The 26,769-nt window shown below is 44.8% G+C and overlaps 2 protein-coding genes and 1 non-coding gene across 10 annotated transcripts in view; all 3 read left to right on the plus strand.

Annotated features, from left to right (window-relative positions):
- BORCS5 (BLOC-1 related complex subunit 5) overlaps nucleotides 1-1,877 on the plus strand; it is a 343,941-nt gene extending 342,064 nt beyond the window's left edge. For all 6 annotated transcript variants that reach the window (XM_070526919.1, XM_065443772.2, XM_065443771.2 and 3 more), the window contains exon 5: nucleotides 1,559-1,877. In XM_070526919.1, the coding sequence (XP_070383020.1) occupies nucleotides 1,559-1,774 (216 nt within the window). In that variant the 3' untranslated portion in view covers nucleotides 1,775-1,877. The remainder of the gene's footprint in view (nucleotides 1-1,558) is intronic.
- Nucleotides 1,878-14,946: 13,069 nt separating this feature from the next.
- Nucleotides 14,947-15,019, plus strand: TRNAV-CAC (transfer RNA valine (anticodon CAC)). The gene has a single exon. It is a non-coding gene; the product is annotated as a tRNA-Val (tRNA).
- A 10,757-nt stretch (nucleotides 15,020-25,776) lies between these two features.
- Nucleotides 25,777-26,769, plus strand: part of Cat (Catalase) — a 53,216-nt gene continuing 52,223 nt past the window's right edge. For 2 of the 3 annotated variants that reach the window (XR_010567359.2, XM_065443792.2), the window contains exon 1: nucleotides 25,777-26,101. Coding sequence is in view for 2 of the 3 variants with exons in the window: in XM_065443792.2 (XP_065299864.1) it covers nucleotides 26,048-26,101 (54 nt within the window). In the remaining variant the exon portion in view is untranslated. The remainder of the gene's footprint in view (nucleotides 26,102-26,769) is intronic. The other variant, XM_065443793.2, reaches the window with a different exon arrangement.

Genomic DNA, 26,769 nt, shown 5'->3' on the forward strand with positions numbered 1-26,769 from the left:
CTCAAGAGGTGAATGAGTGGTCGACATCATGATACCCTAGCTCGCCCTGTTCCTGCTATCACTGCAGCTGCCATGCATAACATGGGCAAAAAGAAATGCATGCGGCACTCTTGTTAGTTCTTGATGCGAAAGCATCAAATGATCTATTGAACGAAAAAGCTGGAGGCATCTGTAGCAGCGAAACGGCACCTAAATTCCCATTGGCTGCGACGCCACGTCATGAGTGCGCCTCGACGGAGCAGAGTGTGGGATTCGGGAGCACCTGCAGCCCCACTAGTGTGCCATGAAAGAGCAGATATAGCAACACGATGCCGCGTTCAGATGCTGTTGTCTGCTTGCTTGTGTTATTTGTACGTTCCTCTTCCACGCAAGCTCATGCCTGCGTTCTAACTGCGCCTTGGTAAGGCCAGATCAAAATGTGCCAACCGGCTCAACACATTTGCTTGCCCGTGAGAAGTCCATAACTCAAAGAAATGCTTCAATGGGAAGTTAGTGCTTTCACATTCACAACTCATAAGAAGTGCTTAGGTGCCCTCAGATTTTTGACGAGCAGCCTTTATTGCTACTCGACATTAGCAAGTTTTACTCTGTGTAATGGCCACGATAATGTTGATTACGTCATATCGAGCATTTTGAGATTGACTTTAGTATCAAATTAAAATGTCTTCTCTTTCCCAACCCTAGTATTTGCCAAGTGTAAACTTTTTATGTGTGAGAAGTGTGTGGAAACGTTTGCACAACTTCAAGAGCGTTTTTCAATGCCCCTTTAAGGGAAGCTCTGCAATTTTTTTTTTTTATGTTGATGTCTACATTTAATGGCCCACAAAACTGTTTCCAGTGTTTGGGCCAATCAGCAATAAACCACGCGATTCATGCCAGAAGAGTGAATTTGTGACGTGGTATCTGCATTCACACATCAGCCTGATATTCAGCCTCTTGCAGTTCAGGGTGTGCAAATATTCTGGATTTCGAATATGAAGAAAATGATATGATATTTTAATGTATTCATTAATAGAATTTGGTATTCAAGTGTTCAGGTATGTTCATCTGTTGATGAGTGCAGTATAAAAGCAGTTAGTGGCTGTCACGGGTAAAAACACTGCAAAGCTGCCTCACATGTATCCTACTTAATTCAGTATCATTGACTATTAGGCCAGTTGGTGTATCATAATGTATCCTTCCCACATAATTTATTTCTGCCCTTATTTCGCTCGGTGACACTTATTTCATGATTACTTGAAACACTGAGCCAATACAGAGTACTGGGTACCGATTACAGAAATACAGGACAGAGCAGCATATTCTTAGCAATGTTTTTAAAGCTCTGGGAATATTTGTTAAACAAATTTAAGGAGCATATCTTTATTGAACTTGAATATGTTCACCCTCAAGTGGGGCTCTATTTCCCTTTTAGGAAATATTCAGCTTTCAGTTTGATATTCAAAGTCAAGGTTTTTCAAATATTCATATAGTACAGTTAAAATTAAATATTCCATTTTTCAAGAGCCCTGCCTATAGTGCATGATAGTGGTATGACAAATCGTCTTTTCCATTTCAGATTGACTATGCGGTATCCACGCTCAGCACGATGATGACAGAGCGGCAAAAAAAGTTTGGAAAGTATGTGGAGCAACTGCTCAAGGTGCATGAACTCTCAAGCCTCCTTCACACAACGGAAAGCATGTTGTCAAAAACAATACAGCAGTTGGATGAACTCAATCGGCTGCTGCCTCCAGAGGAACAGCTGGAACCATTCATCATGGTTACTGGCTGAATGTTAGTGCTGTGAAACATTTGTGATGTTTTGGCTTTAAAAGACTTCGGCAAACTACTTTCAGTAGTGTTTTAAGTGGTAAATAAAATCGTATTTAAGTGCTTTCCAGTGCAATGCACTTTAGCTGATCTGCCTCGTAGACGCATTAACTTGAAGTATTTCTTTTTGATCGGGCTAGTGAAACATTACTACATGGATGACAGGCGTGATCATACAGAAACAAGGACAGATAGGACAGGTGCCTTGTCCTGTCCGTCCTTATTTCTGTGTGTCTGTCTACTCATGCCTGTCCTTCACACTGCAAGATTAGCTTGAACCCGCAGCTGATCAGTAGTTAAAGTTCCCTTATGCTTCTTTTCACAGCTGTAAGTTAAAGGAAAAATAGAAAATAAATATTAAGTCTAGCTAGATTGAAACATTAAGCTTGTGTATTAACAAATTCGTCACTTAAAGCGAAAATGGACTTTTGTAAGCAAGAAAATGACGCCCATGTAACAGTGGCTCCACCCGTCATGTAATAACAGGTGGCATGATGGGGGACAGTTGGTGTGACGTCGGGACACCAGGCGGCTGACTCTGCCCACCAGCTGGAAGATGTATCACAGGCATGAGGCAGGCTTTTTGAGGAATGCCAAAGGTGCAAGTCGAGGGAACAGTGGCTGGTTTTTATAAGAGCGTCAGTGGTGGTAACGTGGAGATTACGTCAAGGTGTCACTTTGGCCGCTGGCGGTTAAAATTGAGGAGCAACAGCAGGAAGTTCGATGGCAGTTTTCTGTACAACTAAGTCATAGGGCTGCTGAGCACGAGGTCGCGGGATCGAATCCCAGCCACGGCGGCCGCATTTCGATGGGGGCGAAATGCGAAAACACCCGTGTGCTTAGATTTAGGTGCACGTTAAAGAACCCCAGGTGGTCAAAATTTCCGGAGTCCTCCACTACGGCGTGCCTCATAATCAGAGAGTGGTTTTGGCACATAAAACCCCAAATATTATTAACGAAGTCATATAGCGGCATCCAGGAAATGATTATCGACTCCTCTAAATCTGCACGAAGTGGCTGAAATTCATATAAAGCATGGCTTGAATGTTCGAAGTCGTAAGTGGCTTGCTTGACTGTAGTCTCAGGAACTTTTCAGGTGCAGTGAAATTGTGTATAAGTTGAAGATTGATTCAGCAATATTTAGCCCAGCTGGTGTGGTGTATCAAAGGCATCTGTACATGCTTCTTGCCTACCATACAGCAGCACAAAGGCTGTACAACACCAATTGTAACACTAATAATAATATTTTGTATCACCATATTGCATAGTATATTGTGTACTGTGTTGCAATACAATATCAATCAAGGGAGCTTTTTTTGTTAAAATATTTGCCTTCAGATAAATGTTTCTTTGCTGGCCTCTAAGCAGAGGACTGTGCCTTGCAGCATCCTCTGTCACCCCCTAGCTGCAACAATGGCAGCACAAGCACACTTGCATGAGTTTTACAGCTGTGCTACTTTGAGGTAGATATCACCGGTCAGTAGAACGGCAAAATCAATTGGAGGATTATGATATCAAAAGTAGGCGTTGCTCTTGGTGCCCGTCTGAACTGGGTGACAAGTAATGCTGCGATGGGGGTCAGTTCGTGGAACATTATGACTAAATGCACTGCTTCGTAGCATAATGAAAGACAGGTCAACCATAAGATGATGTCGACAAGGTGATGCACGAATTCAGACCTGTCTTGTTTTCTGTTCGAGCAGGTGGCTTGTTCTGTACGTAAGCTAACATGCTCTACCAGGAAATAATACCTGTGTCACTTTTTCTTTCTGTCAAGTTCGCTTCTCTCAAGTTTTCTTGTCTTTTGAATTCCGTACGCAAGCCATTCCATTCTCTAATGGAAATTGAAACTGTTGTAAGTCCATGCATCCTCTTATCTGTTTCACACTATTGTTAACCTGGCCGTTGTGATGCTATGAAGTAACACGTTTAGCTGTGATGGGTGATATGTCAATTCAAACTGTTGTCCAACTGTCTACAATTAGCCGGTGACTAAGCACAACGGGTCCTTAGTTGCATTTCAATGCAAGTGCACTATTGTCTCATGACTGCTTAAAATTGGCAGTGTGCTTTAGCTGTAACAATATACGAGCCAACAGTTTCCATGGCAACACTTGTTAAAATGTACACTGGCCCACAAAATATTGCGCGGTGCGCGAGCGCGTGGCGAAACGACCCTCCTCCCCTGCTAGCGGGGAACCCCTGGTGTCGAGACCAACGCCATCACGCATGCTCGTCCCTCCGAGACTGCAAGCGTGCATGTTTCCGCGGTTCCTCCTTGCGCACCGGTGGTATCCGAATGCAGCCGCGAGGTGCCCCTCTTGTGATTGGCGCTGTGGTGGCTTCGACGGGCAAAACTTCGTTTACACAACAGAAATCAAGAGTTCATTTTCGTCTTGCCTGTCTCTTTCTATAGAGCGCCTTTTCTGCCACGCTCTTCTGCGGGAGAACGCCCCGTTCGTATAAAGAAGGAAACAACGAAGATTGGCAATGAAAAGGTACAGCGCAGAAAAAAAAAAAAAAAGACGTGTTCACCACCGGGCCCTATGCATCAGCGCTCGTGACTCGACAAAAAGCGACCGCAGCGGCGCATGCAAGCTCAGGCTTCTAAACAGGCTTCAGATAGTTGTGCCCATCGAAGCCCTCACAGCGCCAATTGCAAGAGGAGCAGCTCACAGCTGCAGTCCGATATCGCCGGCGCGCAAGGAGGAAGCGCGGAAGCATACACGCTTGCACTCTTGGAGGGACGCGCGTGCGTGCAGGCGCTGGTTTCGACACCAGGGGTTCCCCGCTAGAGGGGGAGGAGGGTCGTTTCGCCACACGCTCCCGCACCCCGCAATATTTTGTGGGCGAGTGTACACAGGATATTTTCAGTCTAGAGACAATGACGTCAAAAAAAGTGCCCTAGGCACTAATATGATATAGCATTGCTATTGAATGTTTCATTCTAGGCCTTGACCAACACTATCGGGGCCTTAGTAATCTTTGTGATAGCGGTTATCTAATGTGTGCATGCCATTGGCTAGTTGCTAGGCCTTTATTGTTCATTGGTTAAGGCTTGCATTGAAAGACGCGGTTCGTATGCGCTGTTCTCCGTTTCTGTGGTTCAACGTTGCAGCACTTCTTTTTAAACACAAGTACTTTCTTGTTCAGTTCACTGTCTTCATGGTTACATGGATGCAATGACCTGCAGGTATTGTCAACAAAGATTTGTGCACCTCATGGACATCTACGAAACTGCATTGGCAGGTCATGTAATGACCAGGCAATAAGCTAAGCTATTGAAACAACTTTGGGTGTATCTACACTAGAACGTGATAATGCATTTCCAGATGTTGGTACATTTCATGCCCGCACAAAGGCATTGCCTATATACTGTCTGTGGACAATTTCGGCTCTGATGCAGGTGTAGTTATGCAGTACAAACCATGTTTTATTGATGCGGTGTTTCCATTGGGTTGTTATCGGTGACATTCCAGATTTTTCACTTGTCTCTACTCCATTGGCATAGCCGTAGGGGGAACAGAAAGTTTCAGGAGGTGGGCTCCGAAAGAGCGACATGGATGAAAGGGAAAGCTTGAATGTGAAAGCAAGGTGAGGCCTAGTGGCGGTCCAAAGAATGAGGGGGGCTTGTCATGTCACCGTGCCTTGAACATAAGTTTATCCAGTTTCCACATAACCGCTACCGTGTCTCTAGTACTAGCAGCGCTTCCTTGCTTCCTTAATTTGCCTTTTCCCTGTACACCCCCTTTTGCATGGGAATTACAAAAGAAGACTGGCAAGGCTGTTATTTACTCATTTTGCAACTGCGTCAGTTCTACCCATTCTCTGCCTCCTCTCCCCCACTCTCTGCCATCCTATCTAGCTTCCCTGTGAACATGAGCAAAGTAGAAAGGTAAGCCCTGCAACCTCTGCAGTGCTTTTGCAGGGGTTCAGGGATAATTACAGCTGTCAAGAGGCTAATGTGGCGACTGACGCGCCGGGAGCTCCAGAGGCCATTGTGCACATTCAACACAGTGCAAAGGTCCAAACGAGTTTTGCGCATCTCCTTTCATTTCTGCCACACTCCTACCATGTATATACATGCTCTGGTCCAGCCTCAACGCGGCGTGCAAGACAGCTGCAGCAGCAGCAGCAGTGAGAAAGTTGAAGGAAGTGGCAAAGAAAGCTTCATCTTAAAACAGGGCAATAAAGTAAGACCTACAGAACGCTCATTTGCTCACAGCAAAATATATCAAGGGCGGAGGCCAGGCTAGGTCAGGGAAGTTAAAAAACCACAACAAACAGGCGGGAAGGCAGGTAGATGAATGGCCTTGAAGTCCATGCAGAAGGAATGTTAGCGGCCACCGCACTATTCAACAAACTGGTGAATGTTGAAGAGCGGGACCGTGACTAACAGAAAAATATGTTAACAAGGGGAGTGAATGATTGATATGAGGAAATTGGAATGTGCATAAAATGTGTCAAGAACGAAGTTGGAGGATAATTATGGACATAGAAAGAACATCTCATCACTGCCTGATCGCTCTGCACCAGACAGCCGTAGCCAGTAACCTTGCTGAGGCTCACCTACCCCATTTCCGCATGGAGTGCATCCTAACTAAACATCGTCAATATTCAGAATACACGAGTGTCAGGAGACATGACGCTTTAAAATCTCTCGAAGCTACTGGCCCTTATTTTACTGTAAACAACAGATGCCATAATTTTCACAAAAGCTTCTAAACAGGAAACAGCCCTGCTTCGGACTGTCTTCCTCATCAGTTCCCAATTGTGACCAGATAACAATATGCGTTTCTTAAAAGCCACAATACCATGATCCCAAGTTACTTCCAAACATCTCTTCAGTCAAGTCTGACAGCAGGTCAGCTAAGTGAATGAAACTTGCATCATATGACACTATTGAAGTTCAAGCGCAAAGCTTTGTTCCTGTATTTTTAAATCTAGAATAACATAGCATGTCCACAATGCCGAAAGCACGAGTGAGGGATAGGCAACTTGCAAAATAGTGCAAGCCCTATCCCGTATGTAGTCATGGCCGCACCACTCTCTAGGAGACGTGGCTGGAAAACAATGGTGATCTCCACTGTTGCTTGTGCTTCAACAAGTCTGGCCTGCAAACAAGAAGACGCTTGATAGTTTGCTGTCTTATTTCTTTAGCACCCTATTTTTAGTGCTGTTAGTTTTGCCACGTCATGTACCAGCTAGGTCATTGACATATGTGTATATAAATGCATCAATATGTAAACAAAATGTTAGTTTTTTTTAATATCATTTTTAAATATAGCATGAGGATGACAGCATAATTTGATGTGACACACACAAACACACACAGACACACACACACAAGGGATGTTCCAAAAGGAAGTTCGATCATTTGTTTTCACACAGAAACTTTATTACCATAGAAAAACACAACATGGTCACGAACTATACACTGCACACTATTTTTGCACATAGTCGCCACTGGCATTGAAACATTTGTCGTAACGTGCAATCAATTTGAAGAAACCCCTCTGGTAAAACTCGGATCCCTGCGATGCAAGGATTTGTCGCACAGCCTGCTCCACCTCAGCATTGTTTTGGAAGTGATGTCCCAAGAGTATGGCTTTCAATGCAGGGAACAGGTGCCCATTCATACCAGATAAGGGCACGCACTTCCACCAGTGACGACGACGTCAGCACACGTCTGTTTGCCCTTGTAACTTGCACTCAAATAACCTCAGGCATGCCAGTCTGCTGCTAGTCTCTCTTTTTCAGCGCTCTGCGCAAACATCATTCCACCTCTGCTGACACTCCTTCCATCGTTGAGCCAGCAACAGGCATGGATTCTTATGGCAATTGTTTGTTTCACCTGGTGCACCATCTTTTACGTTCGGTTTACGTTCGTTTTAAGTTTTATTACATTTGGAACATCCCTCGTGTATATATATATATAAGGAGAGAGGGATAAGGGAAGGGGGAGAAGTGGTAGCTGTCGGCTGAGAACAACCCCCCTCCCCCTGAAGTAAATTTCTGGCTATGCCGCTGCTGTAATCTGTACAGCTATGATTGCATTTTGAATTCTCTTCACAGACATGACTGCAATGTGAAGCATGCTTTGCAAGTGGCCTTTTGACCTTTCCTAAAAGACTCTGGTAACGAGACTGCAAGTGACATCAAAAGATGCGGGCTTCATGCTTGTTTATAGTAACAAGACGAGGTTTCTTTCCAAGTACAAGCACTAAGATAGGAAGAATGATGATGGCAGATGCACAAGGCTCGATCCAGCCATATAGTATACCATTCTTTAACACATGCACTCACACACAAACACAAGTGGCATTCGAATAATATACCTTTTCCACTCGTCTCTCTCTACATGATATGAAGCACTAGAGATGTGTTTGTGTCCCACCCCCTTTGTAGTTTTATCAGTCTATGGGGTGTGAGTCACTGCCCTTTGCTCCTCTATGCACAGGCCCATACTTTCAGAATTCGCTACTGTAAAGATTAACCACATTGGTCGCTAACAAATTTTTTTCGCAAAAGAAGTGGGTTTGTTGTTCACATTGCAAAGCTAGTTTTATGTGAACCACATAATATTCTCTCTAGGTTCACTAGAAAGTACAGCATATTGCACTTCTAACACTATAAATGAACCTTCAAAAGGATCACAGTTGTTGCTTTTTCAAGCCCTGCTTATGATCTCTGCACTGAATGACAAATGACATGTTAACACTGTCACTTGTGCACGGTAGAATAGCCCAGCAATGTGATTTTATGCATTGTGCTCAAAATGAAGGATAAGTTACACCAAAAATCAAGAAACATGAATTTTATTCTTTGGTCTTTTTCTCAACAAAGCTGTCGTGTGTGGAGACTGCAGTCTAATAAGCAGCACTGGTAACTTTATCAGTAAAACTTTTCTTTCAATAACTCGCATACGTCGGCCACCTCATGCACTATACAAGTGGGAATCAAAGTGTCAGCCGACCTTCGCTCTTGTCTTTCTAGAAAGCCACTTGTTGGCCATATCTAGCACCTGTGGATGGCACCCTTATCTCACCATTATCTCTGTGTGTGTGTGCGCACATGTCCATGCTTTGCCACCTCACTTGTGTTATCCTTTGCACTTGGCTGTTTTCTGATGGCTTTGATCTTCTATTGTTTCTTCATTTATTTTCGTCTGCATAGTTTCGCATGTTCTATTTTTGCACGTAGTAATGATAGTTGTTGATGCCCCTTTCCGGCCCCACCTCCCTGCATGTGCACTTTGCTATATTTATTCCTGTAGCGCCTGCATAATTTACTTTAGTAAGATCAGTGAACCAAAAATAGTCGAGGTGTCAAGCACATCAGAGTTTACATCCTCGCTGATGTGGTGCCGGTGCCAATATCACATTATTGCATGGTGTTTTGGGGTTGGGAAATTCCCATGTTTTTCTGAAAGCACTACGCATACTCTCTGGTGATGTTTAGGTGTGATGAGGGAGTCTATCTTTTTTTCACTACCACGGCATTCAGTGATGTATGTGGTCATCTCTCGTAGGTGAAATAGTCGAGTGGCAATGCAAGGAGATGATAGAAAATAGTGAAATTATGTGTGGTGACAATTAGTGTTTTTGTTTTCCGTCGGAGTATGTGCATGACCTTATGCCAGGTTAGTTCTCCACATAACACCAGTACATGCCTAATGCAAGGGGCTTTGCGATGACAGTTTTGTTTCCACAAAAGAAAGGCTGCTTCGCTGATCTTCAGTAACCAAAGCATCACAACTTGTAACTGTTGTGTGTTAACGATGTGATTGAAAGTCCTATATTGTTAAAGAGAGGAGGCGCATACCCACTGTGGATGAACTGGGGCGTTGCCAGACCAGTACTTCTTGACTGAATCTACTCAAGGGTGTCGTTTTGATCAAGGTCTGAAGAAGTCAACGAGTGATATGCTATGCTGAGTTTGAGTCATTTTACTCCAATACATCATTTTGGTCAAGGTCTGAACCAGTCGACGAGTGACCGGCTGTGTTGAGGCTGGACCCGTTCATAAGAGCAGTTAATCCTCCAAAACAGCTCTGGGAAGACGTTCCTGACCCAGATGTATCGAAAGCAAAAACTGTGTCTCAGAAAATATAATCTCAGTCACATTTCATCCACCACCCAGAGTAGAAAGCCAGGCTCGCATCATTTGACTACTTCTCATTAAGGGGAGACGCTCCTCAAAAAAAGCATTTCTTTATTATTTGTACTAGAGATCTGAAAATCCGCCCACTTAAAGAGCATTTCAAGCATACTTCAAATTCGTAATTAGTTTCTTTGCAGATCCTATGGTTAAGTCCTACACAATGGCAAAATAGAGTGATTTTGCAGGCACATTATTGTGTCATAAGTTATCGCAAAAAGCTTTGTGCCGTAACTTATTTAGCTCCTTGCAGACACCAAAGTCCTTATATCTATTCAAACATTGCATAAAATTACTGGAACTATTTCAAAAAAAATGAGGACACTTGAACTAATTTTTTCACGATCGCATGAAAATAACCTTGTACACTTATAATTGTCTTATACTAATGAAATTTGGCACACATACTCTTGAATATATAGTGCTTATATCTACTTGAAATTGCAATATCTCCAAGCAGTAGTTGCGAAAGTGCAAGGTTATAAATCAGAGAATTGACAAGAAGAATTAGTCGAAATGTTCTAATTTGTTTGCATAATTCCAGTAGTTGTACACACTGGCTAGATATCAGCACTTGGCGATCTACAAAGAGCTGAGCAAGCTACTGCATGATGCTTATTGTGAAAATTTAGTGCATGAGAATGTGCCCACAAAGATGACTATATTTTGTCATTGTGCATCATATAACTCAAAAACTATCATCTACATGAAAAGTAGTGTCACATTTGAAATCTGTTTAGAAAACTCTATAATTGGCTGAATTTTGAAACCTCTAGCACTAGTAGGGAAAAAAAAAGTTGTTTCGAGGAGCGTCTCTCCTTAACGAATTTTAGCCTATCCACATATATGCACGTATGTGGACAGGCTGAAACTCCTTAATGAGAAATACGACAGCTTATGGACCACAGCATCGGTGACGTCGACTGTAGCGGCAGCGCAGGTAGCGCCATCTTGTGAAACTTTCTTCAAGCACAACCTGTGAGAAACCTTTTCGTTTTGCGGGCGTTACTGTTCTCGCAGGAGAGGAAAAAAAAGGATAATGCGACAATGCACTAATGATTGCTGCTACTAACGTACTTGCATAACGATAAAGATAGAGATAGATAGAACACGGTTTTTGCGATTATAGTTCTGTGCAGCGTGGTTCTGTGTGCTCCAGTTGACCTCAGAGTTGCAAGGTAGCACCACCGCGCTGCTGTGCACGTTTGTCCCCGATGTTCAAGTAGTCCGGGAACTGCAATATGTTTGCGAAAGCACAAAGCCTCCATCTCTCTTGTTGCATTTGGTTTAATCATCCCAAAAAGACAGTACACCAGAAAAATATTGGGCCAACTGCCGAAGTTACTGGATGCCGACGATCGCACATTCTTGGCAGCGGAGCGCATGTAGTATAATTTGCTTTCGGACGGTAACGCAAAACGTACATATATGGTTGATCTGTTTATAAAGCAACCCGTCCACTTGACGCGACCGAAGCAGCCAACCAAGCGTGAACCCCTCCCCCCTCCGGACATCTTCCAATCGTATACTCAGCATTACATTGTGTGCGCATCCCCGGAAAGCGCGAATGCAGCGATTCGGATCCGTAAACAATAGTCGCGCGCAATCTGTCACTGCCAGGCGCTTTTACTATAGGCACGTTGGTTTGGACCCCCCCGTGAGATACGTGTGACGTGTTTCCGAACCAGCGCGTCAGAACTTTCAGTCGGCATGTTTTGTTTTATTAAGCAGAGTGACACCAGTTCCACTTAATGTACAAGCATCTTGACGCTTACTTGTTTTCATCTTCGATTATTTCACCATTACTGTGAACACTGCAATTTGCACGATTTCAAATGTATCTGTCCCACAGCAATAATAATCAATCTTGCGTACCTTTTCTTTAACACTATGCGCCCGGTACTTCGACGTAGCGTGCGGAGTGCGCGTAATCGGCGTGACACAGCATTATTGACTGGAAAGTGGCGAACGCATAGTTTTCGGGAAAGGGAACGAAAGCAAGAGAGAGCGCGATTTCTGTGGTGAAAAATACGATAAAAGCAAATGTCAGAAAAGGCGCGCACAGAAGGAATAGCTATAGCTAATAACAGAAGTAATATGGGCTGTCAGTAATCATCTCATTTATTTAGCATATCGCACTGAACGATAATTTGTTATTACAGACTATTCATGCTTCACTGGCGTGATATTTTTAAGTTGAACTAGATTGTAGGCTTAGGAATCTGCAATAAGAATTCGTCATTCGTAGCGAGAACAAAGGTTTAGTAAACAATGAAAATGGTGAAAATGAAAAAAGAAATAGGAGTGGCTCCACCTGTTGTGGATCATGGTACCTCTCGTGTGACGCCAGTAATGGCTGACCATGGACGGGTTAGAGGGGTGACACACGTCCTCTCAAAAGCGAGCACATCGCCCCTCTAGCCCGGTCGTAGGCTGACTCGCAGAGTGTGGCATAGAGCGAGGTCACGTGGAGACTACTCAAACTCGTCCATTTTACAAAAGTCACAGCGAAGGCACATACAAAAAGACACAGCGAAGGTTTCCCTTCGTCACTCAATAAAGAGTTTTCGTCTTCTGCATGAAACAATACACAAGGGTTCTCATCAGGCAGTCGTTATTAGGGACTTTGAGTCATTAAGTTACCTTTGTGTAGCCCGCGCGAAGACAATGAGCCATAACGAATGGAACGAGGAACAACAACGTGGAACTTTCTAGCGTAAACACGAAAGCACGGCATCGGAGTAGGGATAAATGTCACCTGTGATACTACCGCACACTATGTTTGTTCTCTGCAGAATGCTTGAAAATTGAGCTTGTTGGTTCATTTTGAAACTCATTTGGAGGAGCGCTAAATGACGGGACAAAGAAAGACAGCAGAAAGAAAAGACGCTGACTAACAACCATCTTTTATTTGAAGGAACATATGTACTAAAAGACGATAATGTACAAGAAATAAATTACATCGACTTTTATACCCAAGGACAATTTTCTGTGGCAGCACAGCCAAAGCTACGCGCTTGCACGTGTGGAGGTTGTGCTTTTGTGTTACTACTTAAAGTAGTACCGACGTATGCTGGTGGTTTACAGGGACGAAGAAAACTAGAAATCGACGCCAAAAAGCCGAAAAAAAGAACCCATCAAATCTCACGATATCTGTCGACGGTAATGCGTTAGCATTAAATCAATATGTTGTCACAACTTATTACCACCATCGAAATGCGTGATGTACGAGGCGTGTACTGCAGCGGGATTCCATGGGTGGTACCATGAGGCGCCGCTACCGCGAAGCCTCATGGTACCACCCATTACCCAGTGAAGCAGATATACGCGGAAACGGTTAGATACAAACTTACATAGATAACCCCTGGAAAGCTGCGCGAAGCATCCTAAGAATGCGAACGCATTAAAAGGATAGCAGAGATTGATAGTGCCGGGAGTCATTGCAAGTGTAGGGTAATGACACAGTATAGTGATAGAGGTTCCCCTGCCTCATAATGATATCATGGTTTCGGCATGTAAAGCCGCACAATTTAATTTCATGTGATATAGGTTTTAAATACGAAAGTTAACATCGAGACCAGTTGGGCAAAATGCTAGAGAGCCATATATGTAGTTAAACCTAATTACATCAAACAAAAGCTAAGTCACCATATTTGTCCCCGCCTCATATCTAAGGGGATGTCAATAAACATCATCGTTCGCGCCTGTGTGTGCTTACGCAGGTGTATTCGCGTTGCTGTATGGCTGTGCAACGCGTTCATGGCATCGTATGGTGCGAGCATCCAGCATGTACCACGTGGTTCGTGCAAGCCACTGATACCCATCGTACGTGGATGAGACTTCATTGACGTCCATTTGTGCGGCGGTTATAAAATTGTGCTATTCTTGTGTAACTTTCTATGAGACACCTGCATCATTACGCCTCATAGGGGCGCAGTCGACCATACGCAGAAGACAACGACTTGCTTTATTGATAGACATCCCATGTGTGTGACCAGGCTGCCTCACCTGACAGTAGATGGAAGTGACAGTTGCTGCTAGCACTTTTTCAAACCAGCTGAAGCTGTCGCTGAGCGCGCCACTATAGTGCCTAGAATATACATTCTATGTATATTCTAGGCACTATAGCGCCACTTCGCTTCCAAATGGTGATGACGACAGCGGGCACTCCAGCTGGAAAGGACGACACCACGGCCACAAGCGCCGAACTTTGCACGGCGCGCCAACAGATATCTAGTGTATACAATATACAATTGCAGTTTTGTGGTGACGAAGTTATCTGCAGTCGGATTGCCTGTTTTCGATCGAGACGCGTGCGTCTGACTCCTCCTCGCCGCAAGAGTCCGCGAGCCTTCGAGTGTACAGTATTGTTCACGTCTTAAGTTCGCGCCGAAAGTTCGCGCCGAAAGCACGCTGATACGTCAGTGTGACGTCACTAATTTCAAATTTCAGAAGTTCTCGCAACGTACTGTGTTCACTCTTTAGATGCATTAGAATGCACTCTACATGCTTACTGATAAAAAAATTAACAGCGCCCTAGTAGACGCCGCCAATATTCATGACGTCACCGCGAGAGCTGGGGCTGACTGGGGCGCGACCTTCAAGGCAGTGTCGCGAGCCGTATTTGCGTACTTTCTGGCTTATCGAGCGTCTCCTCACGGTAAACGTGACATTTTTGGTGTTTCAGAAATGCAGCTTACCAATACAGCCTTAACATCGTTTTCAAATCTCCGTGCAAGAGCATTATTTTTTTTTTCGTTCCAACGGAACGGTGCTGCTGCTGCTACGGCTGGGACTCGATCCCGCGACTTCGTGCGCAGCAGCTGAACTGAGTAATCAGTCTATGTGCCACGTGTTGAAATGTACCACGTGTTATCAAATGCATACGCTCTACAGAGACGAATGTGACTAAATTACCCATCTGAACGAGGTCTCAGTCTGAACTCTGCTTTAATCTGATCCTCTGCCACGCCTGTTTCCGTGGTGTAGTGGTTATCACGTGCGCCTCACACGCGCAAGGTCCCCGGTTCGATCCCGGGCGGAAACAGTTTTTTTTTCTCTTCCTAATTAAAATTATTTTTTAAATGTATTTTTGTTTTTACTATACACAACGTGCCCAACGCACAAATTATGTCTCTGATTTACGTACGCTGAACACATTTGTGAAACTGCCTGTTCTTGTCGGTTCAGACCGTGGCCTCGAATGAAAACCAGAAAAAAGAAAGAACGTACGGCATTGCGCTGCGGGTAAAGCTAACATCTTGCTTACAATATGTGGCTTCATTTGGCTGCATTTGAATTCAACACACCGAATAATTTACCACGACCAATTTGAGGCACCAGTGTAGCGGGGATGCTTCATTATGCAAAAAAGAAGTGAGGCGTGCAGACAGGACACGAGAGTAGAGAAGTGGACAACACGAACGCTGACTATCAACTGAAGGGAGCACTGAGGCGAAAAAAGAAAGAAAACACAAAACTCATCTGCGCATGCGCATGCTTGACGTGCGGCGTTAATAATTTTTGGGGGTTTGGCAATGAATGGCGACATAATCCATTATTTTTTTCAGGCATCTTATTCTAAGCCAGTATCTTACTCGTTCCAGCCTACTTCAGGCCAGTCATTCAATATCCTGTTATAAAGAAATTAAAAAAGCGGGGCTGTACGACATATCGATATTTCTTTATACTTTAGAATTCATCATCATCATCATCAGCCTGGTTACGCCCACTGCAGGGCAAAAGCCTCTCCCATACTTCTCCAACAACCCCGGTCATGTACTAATTGTGGCTATGCTGTGCCTGCAAACTTCTTAATCTCATCCGCCCACCTAACTTTCTGCCGCCCCCTGCTACGCTTCCCTTCCCTTGGTATCCACTCCGTAACCCTTAATGATTATCGGTTATCTTCCCTCCTCATTACATGTCCTGCCCATGCCCATTTCTTTTTCTTGATTTCAACTAAGATGTCATTAACTCGCGTTTGTTCCCTCACCCAATCTGTTCTTTTCTTATCCCTTAACGTTACACCTATCATTTTTCTTTCCATAGCTCGTTGCGTCGTCCTCAATTTGAGTAGAACCCTTTTCGTAAGCCTCCAGGTTTCTGCCCCGTAGGTGAGTACTGGTAAGACACAGCTATTATATACTTTTCTCTTGAGGGATAGTGGCAACCTGCTGTTCATGATCTGAGAATGCCTGCCAAACGCACCCCAGCCCATTCTTATTCTTCTGATTATTTCCGTTTCATGATCCGGATCCGCCGTCACTACCTGCCCTAAGTAGATGTATTCCCTTACGACTTCCAGTGCCTCGCTGCCTATTGTGAATTGCTGCTCTCTTCCGAAACTGTTAAACATTACTTTAGTTTTCTGCAGATTAATTTTTAGACCCACTCTTCTGCTTTGTCTCTCCAGGTCAGTGAGCATGCATTGCAATTGGTCCCCTGAGTTACTAAGCAAGGCGATATCATCAGCGAATCGCAAGTTGCTAAGGTATTCTCCATCAACTTTTATCCCCAATTCTTCCCACACCAGGTCTCTGAATACCTCCTGTAAATATGCGTTGAATAGCATTGGTGAGATCGTATCTCCCTGTCTGACGCCTTTCTTTATTGGGACTCTCGAATTATAAGGCCTCATAGAAGACACACCAAGCACAAGGTGTGTCTCCTATTGTCGGGATGGGCTCTCGGGCATCCAGAACGTAGACACTGTGACATATTGATCGGCACTCGGTTATATACCAGGTGTTACATCTTTAAAGGTCCAAAATATTTGAAAATTGCCCGTTGCAGGTAACACAATTCTAACCCTTGATCTTAATTACTCGATGAGGCGGCCATTGCTTCTACGAGGAATGAAAATACCCAATTAAATACTTAACATAATTACGATACTTACCTTTTAATTATTTACTTTGCGGCACATATTTAAAACGACAAATTATAGCCGGTGAGCTCGCAGGGCGTGTCCTCTTGGAAGCGATTCTCAGGAGTGCAGCAGTTTCGGGATCTTAATTTTCAAGGGTCCGGCGAAATGCAGTGGCGGTCCAGTTACTTCTTTTAGGAAAACGCCGTTTCATGCACTGAAGCGCAAGATTAACTGGAACGCCAAATTGATGCATTTCGTCGGAGACATTGAAAATTAATATTTTGAAACTGGTGCAGTCCAGGGTGCGAAACACGCATGCGCAGAAGTAAAACGAGAAGGCGTTTCTCTCGACCTCCTCACCTGCCGCAGTATCCCAGTAGCTATGACAACTGCTGAGACCGAGGTCGGGGGTTCGGCCCCTGCGGCCGCAATCCGGTGGGGGCGAAGCGCTAAAGAACGCTCGTGTACTTATAGTGCACGATGGAATAAACGTACCCAGCTGGTCAAAATTGACTAACGTCTGCTCAATAATTTCCCGACGTTCCATGAGATTGCATCATTTTCAGGCAGTGCGCATGCGAATGTGCTGTCCTTATATATTATTATGCCAGTCGCACCATGTTTCCATTAGTTCACATAAAACGAGTGGAGATGTAGTACCACACTTTTCAATTTCAATGAATGCAACACTGTTTGCAGATCCGGTGACGTTCCTTTCCCTTGTTTCATTACCTCATTCATTCCACTGTCATGGTGTCGTAGATAACCAAAACATGTTCAGGAATTTTAGACACTGCCCTTCGCTTATCTGCCAAACTTCGCCGCTGTGCACTAGCTTAACTCATGGGCGGTATTTTCGAAAAATAATATTGCAGGAGGCTGCTCGAATTTAAACAATTTTCATTTAGCAACGTCAAGAGGGTGTGCCCTCATATAACGTGCGTGTTTATTTGGCACTTTCCCGCTGCGTTACAGCATAGTTTTAACCCAGACCAAATTCTGCTATGACGCAGCAAAGACGTTACGTGTAAGTGTCGTAAATAGGCATGTCTTTTTCGTTTGTATTCGCATATTTCAGTTTTGCTCCACAACTGAAATTCGAGGAAACTCGGCCAGCCTCCTGAAATGTAATTTTCTTTGAAATGCTGGCCGACTGAGTTACGCTGATGCAGTGAGGTGAAGTTTTACAGATGGCCGCAGGAACAAAGTCAAATATTTCAGGTTATGGCTGTTACTTGTCATTTACATCCAGTCGGGAACGATACGACATGGTTGTGACAAAATGATGTATATACGCCTCGTTTTTATTTTTCCAAACTCTGCGAAAATATTTCAGTTTCTTTAAAAGCGGAAAATTTTTTTCGACAATCAATTCGATATTCGGAGGCCATTTTTATCTAATATTCCTATGTTTAATATGTTCGGTTCAATAGTTGTACTATCCCAACACCCCAATAAGTAAAGAATCAGTCTCGTTCAAACGTAACCTGTCCATTAATTAACCCTTTCAGGCGCCACTTGCAATTATGCATAGAAAAAAATCTTTTTATATATAAACATTCTTTTTGGGACCTAAGAAACACAAAACCATCGAATTCTTGAAAGTTATCATGAAACTTTATTATTTGCAACATCGTACACAATTGTGTACACAGCGCCTCGGTGGTCACAAAATTCACTTGTGGAATGCGAGGAAGCAATTTCTCTCTTTCGTCAGGCACAGTTGCACGGCGCATTTCATGCAGAATATCCGGGTGCCTCGTGTGCACTTCTCGACCTTGCACCTAATTCGCACCTTCTGGTCGCGGGATTCAGACCAATGGTCAAAGGAGTCGTAGTGCGCGTCGGTGCAAGGAAGCGATATTCTTGCTTTTTTGCCCTATCTTTGGTTGTGGTGCTTGGATCTTTGCAAGAGAAGGCCTCCCACGCTTTTTCTCGGGTAGTACCGACTTACTTAATGCTTCGGCAGCTTGCAAGCAAGCGAAAATTCATCAAATATAGGAGTTTAGCTCCAGGCAGCGTTTGATTGTCACGGTGGTAGTCCAGCCAAGAATTGCAGATACCCAGGTTCACAAAAGGAATAAACACCCTGTGTCCACTTCTTCAGCTTGCGTTTCCCCTGCAGCAGCATCTTCCTCTTCTGTGAGGTTGGTGAACGCAGCTGCAACGCAGGCGTCGGTCGCTTCGCACGAGGCTTCTTCTTCGTCACTTTCCCCAACGTCTGAAACATTTATCAGCAATGAGCTCCAAAAGCCTTTCAGCTGTCTTTTGGGTTTTCTTATACTTGTTTGCATTGTAGAAAGAACGACGAATGGCCAAAAAACCTGGAAAGAAAATCAAAGCAACTCTCAGCGTTCTTCATTTCTGCAGCGACCACGGCGCTTTGTACACAATCGTGTACACATGCGCGTGCGAGCGTTAGCGTTCGGTCATCTCCTCAGAAAGGATAAAATTATCACTCCTCGGTACTTCATATGATGCACAAGCGCGTCTAATTTTTTTTCGCTTGCCACAATAAAAAAAAGCGGCTCTAAAAAAAATAAGAACTTGACTCACCGCTCTTTGCTGCTCCGGCGTCCGCCATTTCTTGTTTTGATATGAACATTTTCACCGCAATGCGACAGATGGTGCCCAAAATGCACATGGTTGTCAGTTTAAAGTTTGGGAATGTGCTAAAGCCAACCTAATAGAAAATTGCGCGCCCTAAACGCGAAAAAAAAACACCAGAAGTACAATGTACACAATTGTGTACAAGGCGCCTTAAAGGGTTAAGATAACACATCCTTGGAGTGTGTAACATGTTCACCTGCGTCCCTCCTTTCTCTCTCTCTCTCTCTCTCTCGAATATGATGCTCTCGTCGCGTCCGTGTCGTTGCGAAGGCCACTCGCTATCTATTTCCTGAAGGAAAATCACCGAATAGCCACCGTCTTCGTATGCCCGACGAATATCGAGCAGGATAACGGCGAAATAGCGCCTGTACTAGGCCGTAAAGTTCCATAAGAAAAAATCCTCATTATCATTCATTCCAACGTAACTCTGCGTCGACTAGTTCGCGAGTGAAATAAATTACGGCAGCACTCATCTCACGATTACTGCGGACGGTAATGGAACTCGCATTAAAGCACTCTAGCTAGACCGATAGCTGCACTCACACTTATTTAAAATCTGTGGTGGTTACTTCCGTTGCTTCGGCTGCACATGCGAGGGACACTGTTCGCGGCACTTTGCTAATGCACTCGCTTGCCAAGGTCGCCCGTGAGCATGGCGGCTTGACGACAACTGTATAACCACGACGCGGTGACCATGAAGGAATCACGTCGATGGCGCGACAAAAGGCAGTACAACGACGACGGCACGATGGCGATAAAACGACGAAGAAGCAAATTACTTCGGTGAAACGACAAACGCGGCGTGACAACCGCGGCCTGACGACAACGATGTATGACGATTGCGAAATGATACGATGGTGTAATGACGACAGCGTGATGATGATGACGTGACAACAACGCGATGACGACGATTGTACGACGACAATAGACAGTTTTAGTTACACGTACGTAGAGGCTTCACGTACGAAAACGTGAAAAGCCTATACGTACCTTACGTGCACGCCATCTGAAACGTTTAGCTACACGTACGCGACGCACGCCAAAAGGGACCCCGTAACTCCATCTATCGGGAAATGTGAACACGGCGGTGGCCAATTCAATCGTGCCGCCGTGTTTCGATGCGAGCCGTCTGCGCACGCGCGGCCCGCTATCGCTTGTTCGTGATCTTGCGGAACTCCCGCGCGAAGCTGTCTACTACGTGCGCAAGAAACGCACCCAAAGAAATGAATCTCACGTACGTCCGTGAGACCAGCGCGCGGGCGCTACGTTTTACGCATGCGCACTGCTGACACGTAGAAGCTCTACGTACGCAAAGCCTCTACGTACGTGTAACTAAAGCTGACTAATGGCGTGACGACAACCGGATGACGTAACCGGAATGACGACGATGGCAAGATCAAAACGGCACGACGACGGCATAATAACAGCGGATGCGTGACATCGACTGTCCGACGATGACGTGCGCAATAGCGAAGATATGCCATCACAACGATGGCATAATCGCGATTTAATGACCGCAAGCAGCGTTACGACAAAATGACGAAAAGGAAATGACGTCGATCGATCGACGAAGGCGCTGTGACGACGACGGCACGATGGCAACGGTATGGTAACTATGTGACGAGGATGGCGTGGCGAGGACGGCGTGTTCAGAGTCGGATGACGAAGTTCTAAATTACTTACGATTCTAAATTACGTCACGATGCCGTGGTGGGAACAGCCACCACGGCATCGTGACGTAAGTGTGACGACGAATCGATGAAAATGACTGTACGACGACGATGTAGTAAAGACGACGGAGTAACGTAAGCTGAATAACGAAGCTGCAGTTACGATGATAAGAGCTACCACGACGGCCTTCCGACGACCGGATGGTAACGAATGTGTGGCGACCGCATGACGGCCTGATGACGATGGCATGACGAGAGTCGAATGGCGAAGCTGGAATGACGTCGATTCGACCACCACGGCGGCGTAACGGCCACGTACCTTGTATAGCTTAGGCTTTTAGATAGCTCGTGCCACTGGGTTTGGCGTAGAAGGCGTAACGAGGACGGTACGACTATAGTTGAACGATGAAGCGGAATCGACGCTGGTGCAACGACCACGACGGCAGCAGATACTTAGTGGCGAAAGCTAAAAGCCACCTTCGAGAACTTGTCGGGGTAATATAGATAGATAGATAGATAGATAGATAGATAGATAGATAGATAGATAGATAGATAGATAGATATATAGATAGATAGATAGATAGATAGATAGATAGATAGATAGATAGATAGATAGATAGATAGATAGATAGATAGATAGATAGATAGATAGATAGATAGATAGATAGGCTCAAACTGCTCACGTAAGCAAATAATGCTCTAATGGCAGTAAAGTATTAGCACTTTCGCACGAAGGGCTAAGCACTGATGGCTATAGCAAGGTTTAGAGTTGTGGACGGTGTTCTAAGTCCTCGGAAGATGTTCTAACTATATGACAGCGTGGAAATTTGCATGCGGATGCGACAAAAGTGGCCGCGGCAATATTTCTGGTACCCTTAGAAGCTTTGACATACCTTGTAGGCATCACACAGTCGCCATTGTGCTGCCCGTAAAGAGCGGTGCCAGTGAAATCGCATCACCTTCAGAATGCGAGCACTATAGTATTATTGCTCACATTCTGAAAATGTTGCAAGCTGCCATGCCAAAAAGAAAAAAAATCTGAGGAATAATTCAGCCAAGGACGTAAAACTTTGGCCGTTCAATAGTATAGCATCAATCTTTCGTAATGTGCTTAGATAAATGTGTGGCATACATATACGTAAATATATACAGCACATATGTTCAAGTAATCAGGCGTAATTTTTGCAGTGTGTGCATTCACGAACACACCCACACACGCATCTACAAAAGAACACCCTCCACACACAGCGCTCTTTTTCTTTTTCCCCCAGAAATTCTAGAAATTCGATCAGTAAAAGGCACAAATCTATACTTCAAGGGATTTAGCGACATTAACCACGTCTCAGACCAAGCGTTGACACCATTAAGATCAGACTGTATAGTTTGCTGGTCAGACAGGAAATGCGGTAAATTACGGAGACATTTGCAGAAAAGTCTTAATCAATATGAAACGCAGTGTGGTAATTAAGTCGTTAATATAAATAAGAAAAAGTAACGTCAGAAGCACGGCTGCCTTGAGGCACACCTCATGTCACTTGGTCATTGTAGAGTTAGAACTTTAGCCTGGAAGATAAAAAAGTATAAAATTCATCCATGCTTGCACCAGAGAATGAATTTTACACATTGCTAGTTTTGCTAGAGGACGACGTTGAGGAACGCGGTCTAAAGCCTTCGAGTAATCAAGAAATACTGCGTCTACCTAAAGGCCGGCATCTACGGATGAGAGTAACTCATGAAGAAAAGTAGCCAATCGAGTGTCGTTTGAATAGCCTTTGCGGAAACCGAGCTGATACCTGAAGATAATGTTATGCCCTTCCAAGTCATTGATGGCGTGTGAACGTATGATATATTCTTAAGGTTTGCAGATTTTACTTTTTAATTAAAAAGTAAGGATGTGGTTCTATAGTTTAGCGGTGACGAACGTTCGACGGACTTAAAAATTGGTATGACCTTGGCTATTTCGTCAATCGTTAGGAACATTTCAATTAGGCAATGATTAAGAAAATATTGCTAAGGGTTATACGGGACAGTCCTTGAGATCTTTTAAAAAACGCATCTCATGTGTTCTTAGTTCTGATTACACTTATAAATAGCAATACTATTTTCTTGCCAGTAATACTGCAACGAGCAACACATAATAATAATAATATTTGGGGTTTTACGTGCCAAAACCACTTTCTGATTATGAGGCACGCCGTAGTGGAGGACTCCGGAAATTTTGACCACCTGGGGTTCTTTAACGTGCACCTAAATCTAAGTACACGGGTGTTTTCGCATTTCGCCCCCATCGAAATGCGGCCGCCGTGGCCGGGATTCGATCCCGCGACCTCGTGCTCAGCAGCCCAACACCATAGCCACTGAGCAACCACGGCGGGTGAGCAACACATTGTATGGCAAGCACAAATAAAATCGGGCAGTTTCCCGTCGTGACTGTGACAGTCACTGCACTGCGAGTGGCCAATCCCCCACTGTGCGTATGTGCCACGGCCACTCAGGACAACAACAACAACAACAACAACAACTGCGAGTGGCACTTCTGATTAATCCGAAGCCGAAAAAGGAGCAAAAGGAGTGCCGATTGCTTAGACTTGTATTATTATCTAGTGTTTCCACTACCATTTTAGTTATACTTTTTCTAGTGTGTTCTTAGTGATAGCAGTGTATTTTTCAGTATGTTTTATCAAGTTCTGTTCTCAGCAAATGGCGCTCGTTTTCATTATTTATTCACCGTAATATCTTATGTAATATGTAACCCCCTATGCAAGGCCTGTAAAAGGACCTTTAGGGCGCATGAATAACAAAATATTCGCATCACAATCAGGCATGTGCCTGCTACAACAAAAGTCCGGAGGCAACTCAGAACTTTGTCATGGAATGCCAAGACGTTAACACAGCGAGAACCGTAGGGAACGTCCATCTTCCAGAAGCTCTGGGATCCAAATGTGGGCGGAAGCATTAACTGCTCAGCAGACGAGATAAGTAATAGACGTTTAGAGCAATGGTGGAAACAAAAAAAATCCAGGAAAGAGACTGTTAGAACCGGAACTGTTACAGGCATACATGGCTGTACGTACATGCTGCAAATAGAGGTTTTAAGCAAGAGAGCAAAGATCAAGGACAAAATGAAGGGAAAATGCCAGGGTGAAATGTATTTATAGTAAACTTCCTCAGCTGTAACAGGCTAGGTGACTATTTTGTAACCTCCGAGTTTCAAAGAGAATGCCAATAGAAATCATAAATCGTCATCATCACTTTCGAATCGAAGTGCCCTACGCTAGCCCTGCCCCGCCTGCCCTGCCCTCGTGTATTAGAAAAGTGAATGATTATGCGGTAGACAGAAGTGAAAGACGGCTGGAGTACTGGTAGCATAAAGGAAGGCACACTGAATAAATTCACACACTGCTTTTAAATGGGAAGCATTTCTTGGCGACCTTTGCCACTTTGGCAGTATCTATGCATCTATCAATCTAGCCGCCTACGTCTCGGCACTCCCATGGTCGTTTAGTTGGTATGCACCAAAATTGGCATAATATGACAAGAGCGCACGACGAACATAATGATCGGTCACGACATGAATATCATGACATGTGTGTCATGTAGGTCATGAAACAGCCACCTACGTCTCGGTGTTCTCATGGTCGTTTCGTTAACTTGGTATGTACCAAAATTGACGTATTATGAAAAGAGTTTATGACGAACATAAACGATACGTCATGACATGCGTGTCCTGTACGTCATGAAACAGTTACCTAGGTCTTCGTATGTACAAAAAAATGGCATAGTGTGACACGAATATATGGCAAACATAAATGATAGGTCATGACATGAGTGTCGTGACATGCGTGTCATGAAGGTCATGAAACAGCCGCCTACGTCTTGGTGCTCTCATGCCCGTTTCGTTAACTTGGTAGGCTCCCCGCTCAATGCTTCGCATGACATCGATTCCTACAGAGCGTGGGATCTGCCAGCATTTTAGGAGAAAAACTAATAAATTTATCTGAGAATCGACGGTTTGTCAACGGGAACCATGGTTAGAGGCCGGCAATACATGCTGCAAAAAAAAAAAAAACAATAGTGACGAGCTTGGCACCATCCCGTTCCAAAGCAGTAGCTCGTAACATTGATCTACCGATCTGATAAGCTACAGTGTGCACCCAGGGTTCGGTACGGTACTCGACAGCGGAGGATTGAGCCCGCGACATGACAAAGCGCAGGAGCAGAAGGCCACAGCTACCGATCCACAGCGGTGGCTTCAACGCGTATCGAGAATGCAAAACGGTATTATAGCTTTACGTGCTTAGCTTACACTTTCCACAAAAGAAAACGGTATAAACTCGCACTGGACGGCGTATCTGTATACGGGGAGGCGTTAGCTTTTTACGCGAGACACAGCCTCCGTGGCAGGGCGTCGCTGGGAGATAATCGGGAGCCGGTCTGCGGGGCAGGGCGCGAAAGAAAAACAACAAACCGCGCCACGGCCAGAAGCAGACGACAGCCGCGGCGGCGACGTGATCTCGCGAGAGCGCGTCTGTTCGCTTTGTCTAGCTTTGCCGCCTTGTTGCTTTGCGCCCGCTTGCCCTGTTCATGCGCATGCGCGGCGGCCATCTTGCCCTCCCTCCGAACCTCCTCGCCGAACCGGCGTCGCGGTATAAAAGCGTCGCACGGGACAACAGCTGCGAGGGAGGCGTGTTCGTAGCATCAGCAGCAGACGTTGTTTCTATCCTCTCTCTGTAACAGGCGTGCGTGTGTGTTTTAGCACGTCAACTTTCGCGCCTACTTTCGGTTCTCCTATTTTTTTTTCCCGACTTTCTTCTTCCTCCGACGGTCTGCTGCCATTCGCCTCTTCGTCTTCTTCCGTTTCCCGGTGATTCCTTCTTCTCTGCCCGTGTTTCGAAAGTAGCCCCGGCGACATCGACCCAGCGCAATGGAACGCGACAAGGCATCCGACCAGCTCAAGGAATACAAGGAGACCCACAAGGTAAACAGGCTTTGTTTCCTCGTCGAATACTTGAAATATCTGGCATACGCTTACGGCCCGAGGGCTATGACCTCGGCTGCGGTGCCGGCCAACGTGGCTCGACATGATTATACGTAAATGTTAGTGCATTCATGTTTGCCCATCACTACTTAATTTCATGAGCTACCATTGTTCGCTGTGCTTTGCTTGGCCGGTAGCAGTCAGGTCGGGCCGTTCTTCAGCAGGATGGTCGCGAACGTGTTTACAAGTCGCAGACCCTTTGGACTTTTCCTGTGTGTTGGAACGGCGCTCTCGCTTGAGTTGAGGAAACTTTGTCACGGTTTAACGCGCACTTCCCAAGGTCGCTTCTGTCCGAGTTTCGCATTGGGCTTCAGCGTCGATGAGGTGGCATTAGGCGCCCAAGAATGCTTTTGCACATCCAAAATTGTGTCCAGTGCATGTGTTTTTGCATAGTAACCGGACGTAATATTCTGTAGCTGCAGTATGTCTTTTTAGTAAACTTCACGCGACATTAAACCGGCCGTACTGCAATGCCGCGAGTTTTTTTTTTTTTTCTACGGCCAAGGCGTCCTCACTGAAATCAAGCGGTATACAGCCAACGCCTGCACGTCCGTTCAATGCAACACACTGCCACTTTCGACAACTGTAAGGCCACAGAACGAATATTT

The sequence above is a fragment of the Dermacentor albipictus genome, chromosome 10 (genome assembly GCF_038994185.2).
Source record: "Dermacentor albipictus isolate Rhodes 1998 colony chromosome 10, USDA_Dalb.pri_finalv2, whole genome shotgun sequence".
In the NCBI taxonomy this organism is placed as follows: Eukaryota; Metazoa; Arthropoda; class Arachnida; order Ixodida; family Ixodidae; genus Dermacentor; species Dermacentor albipictus.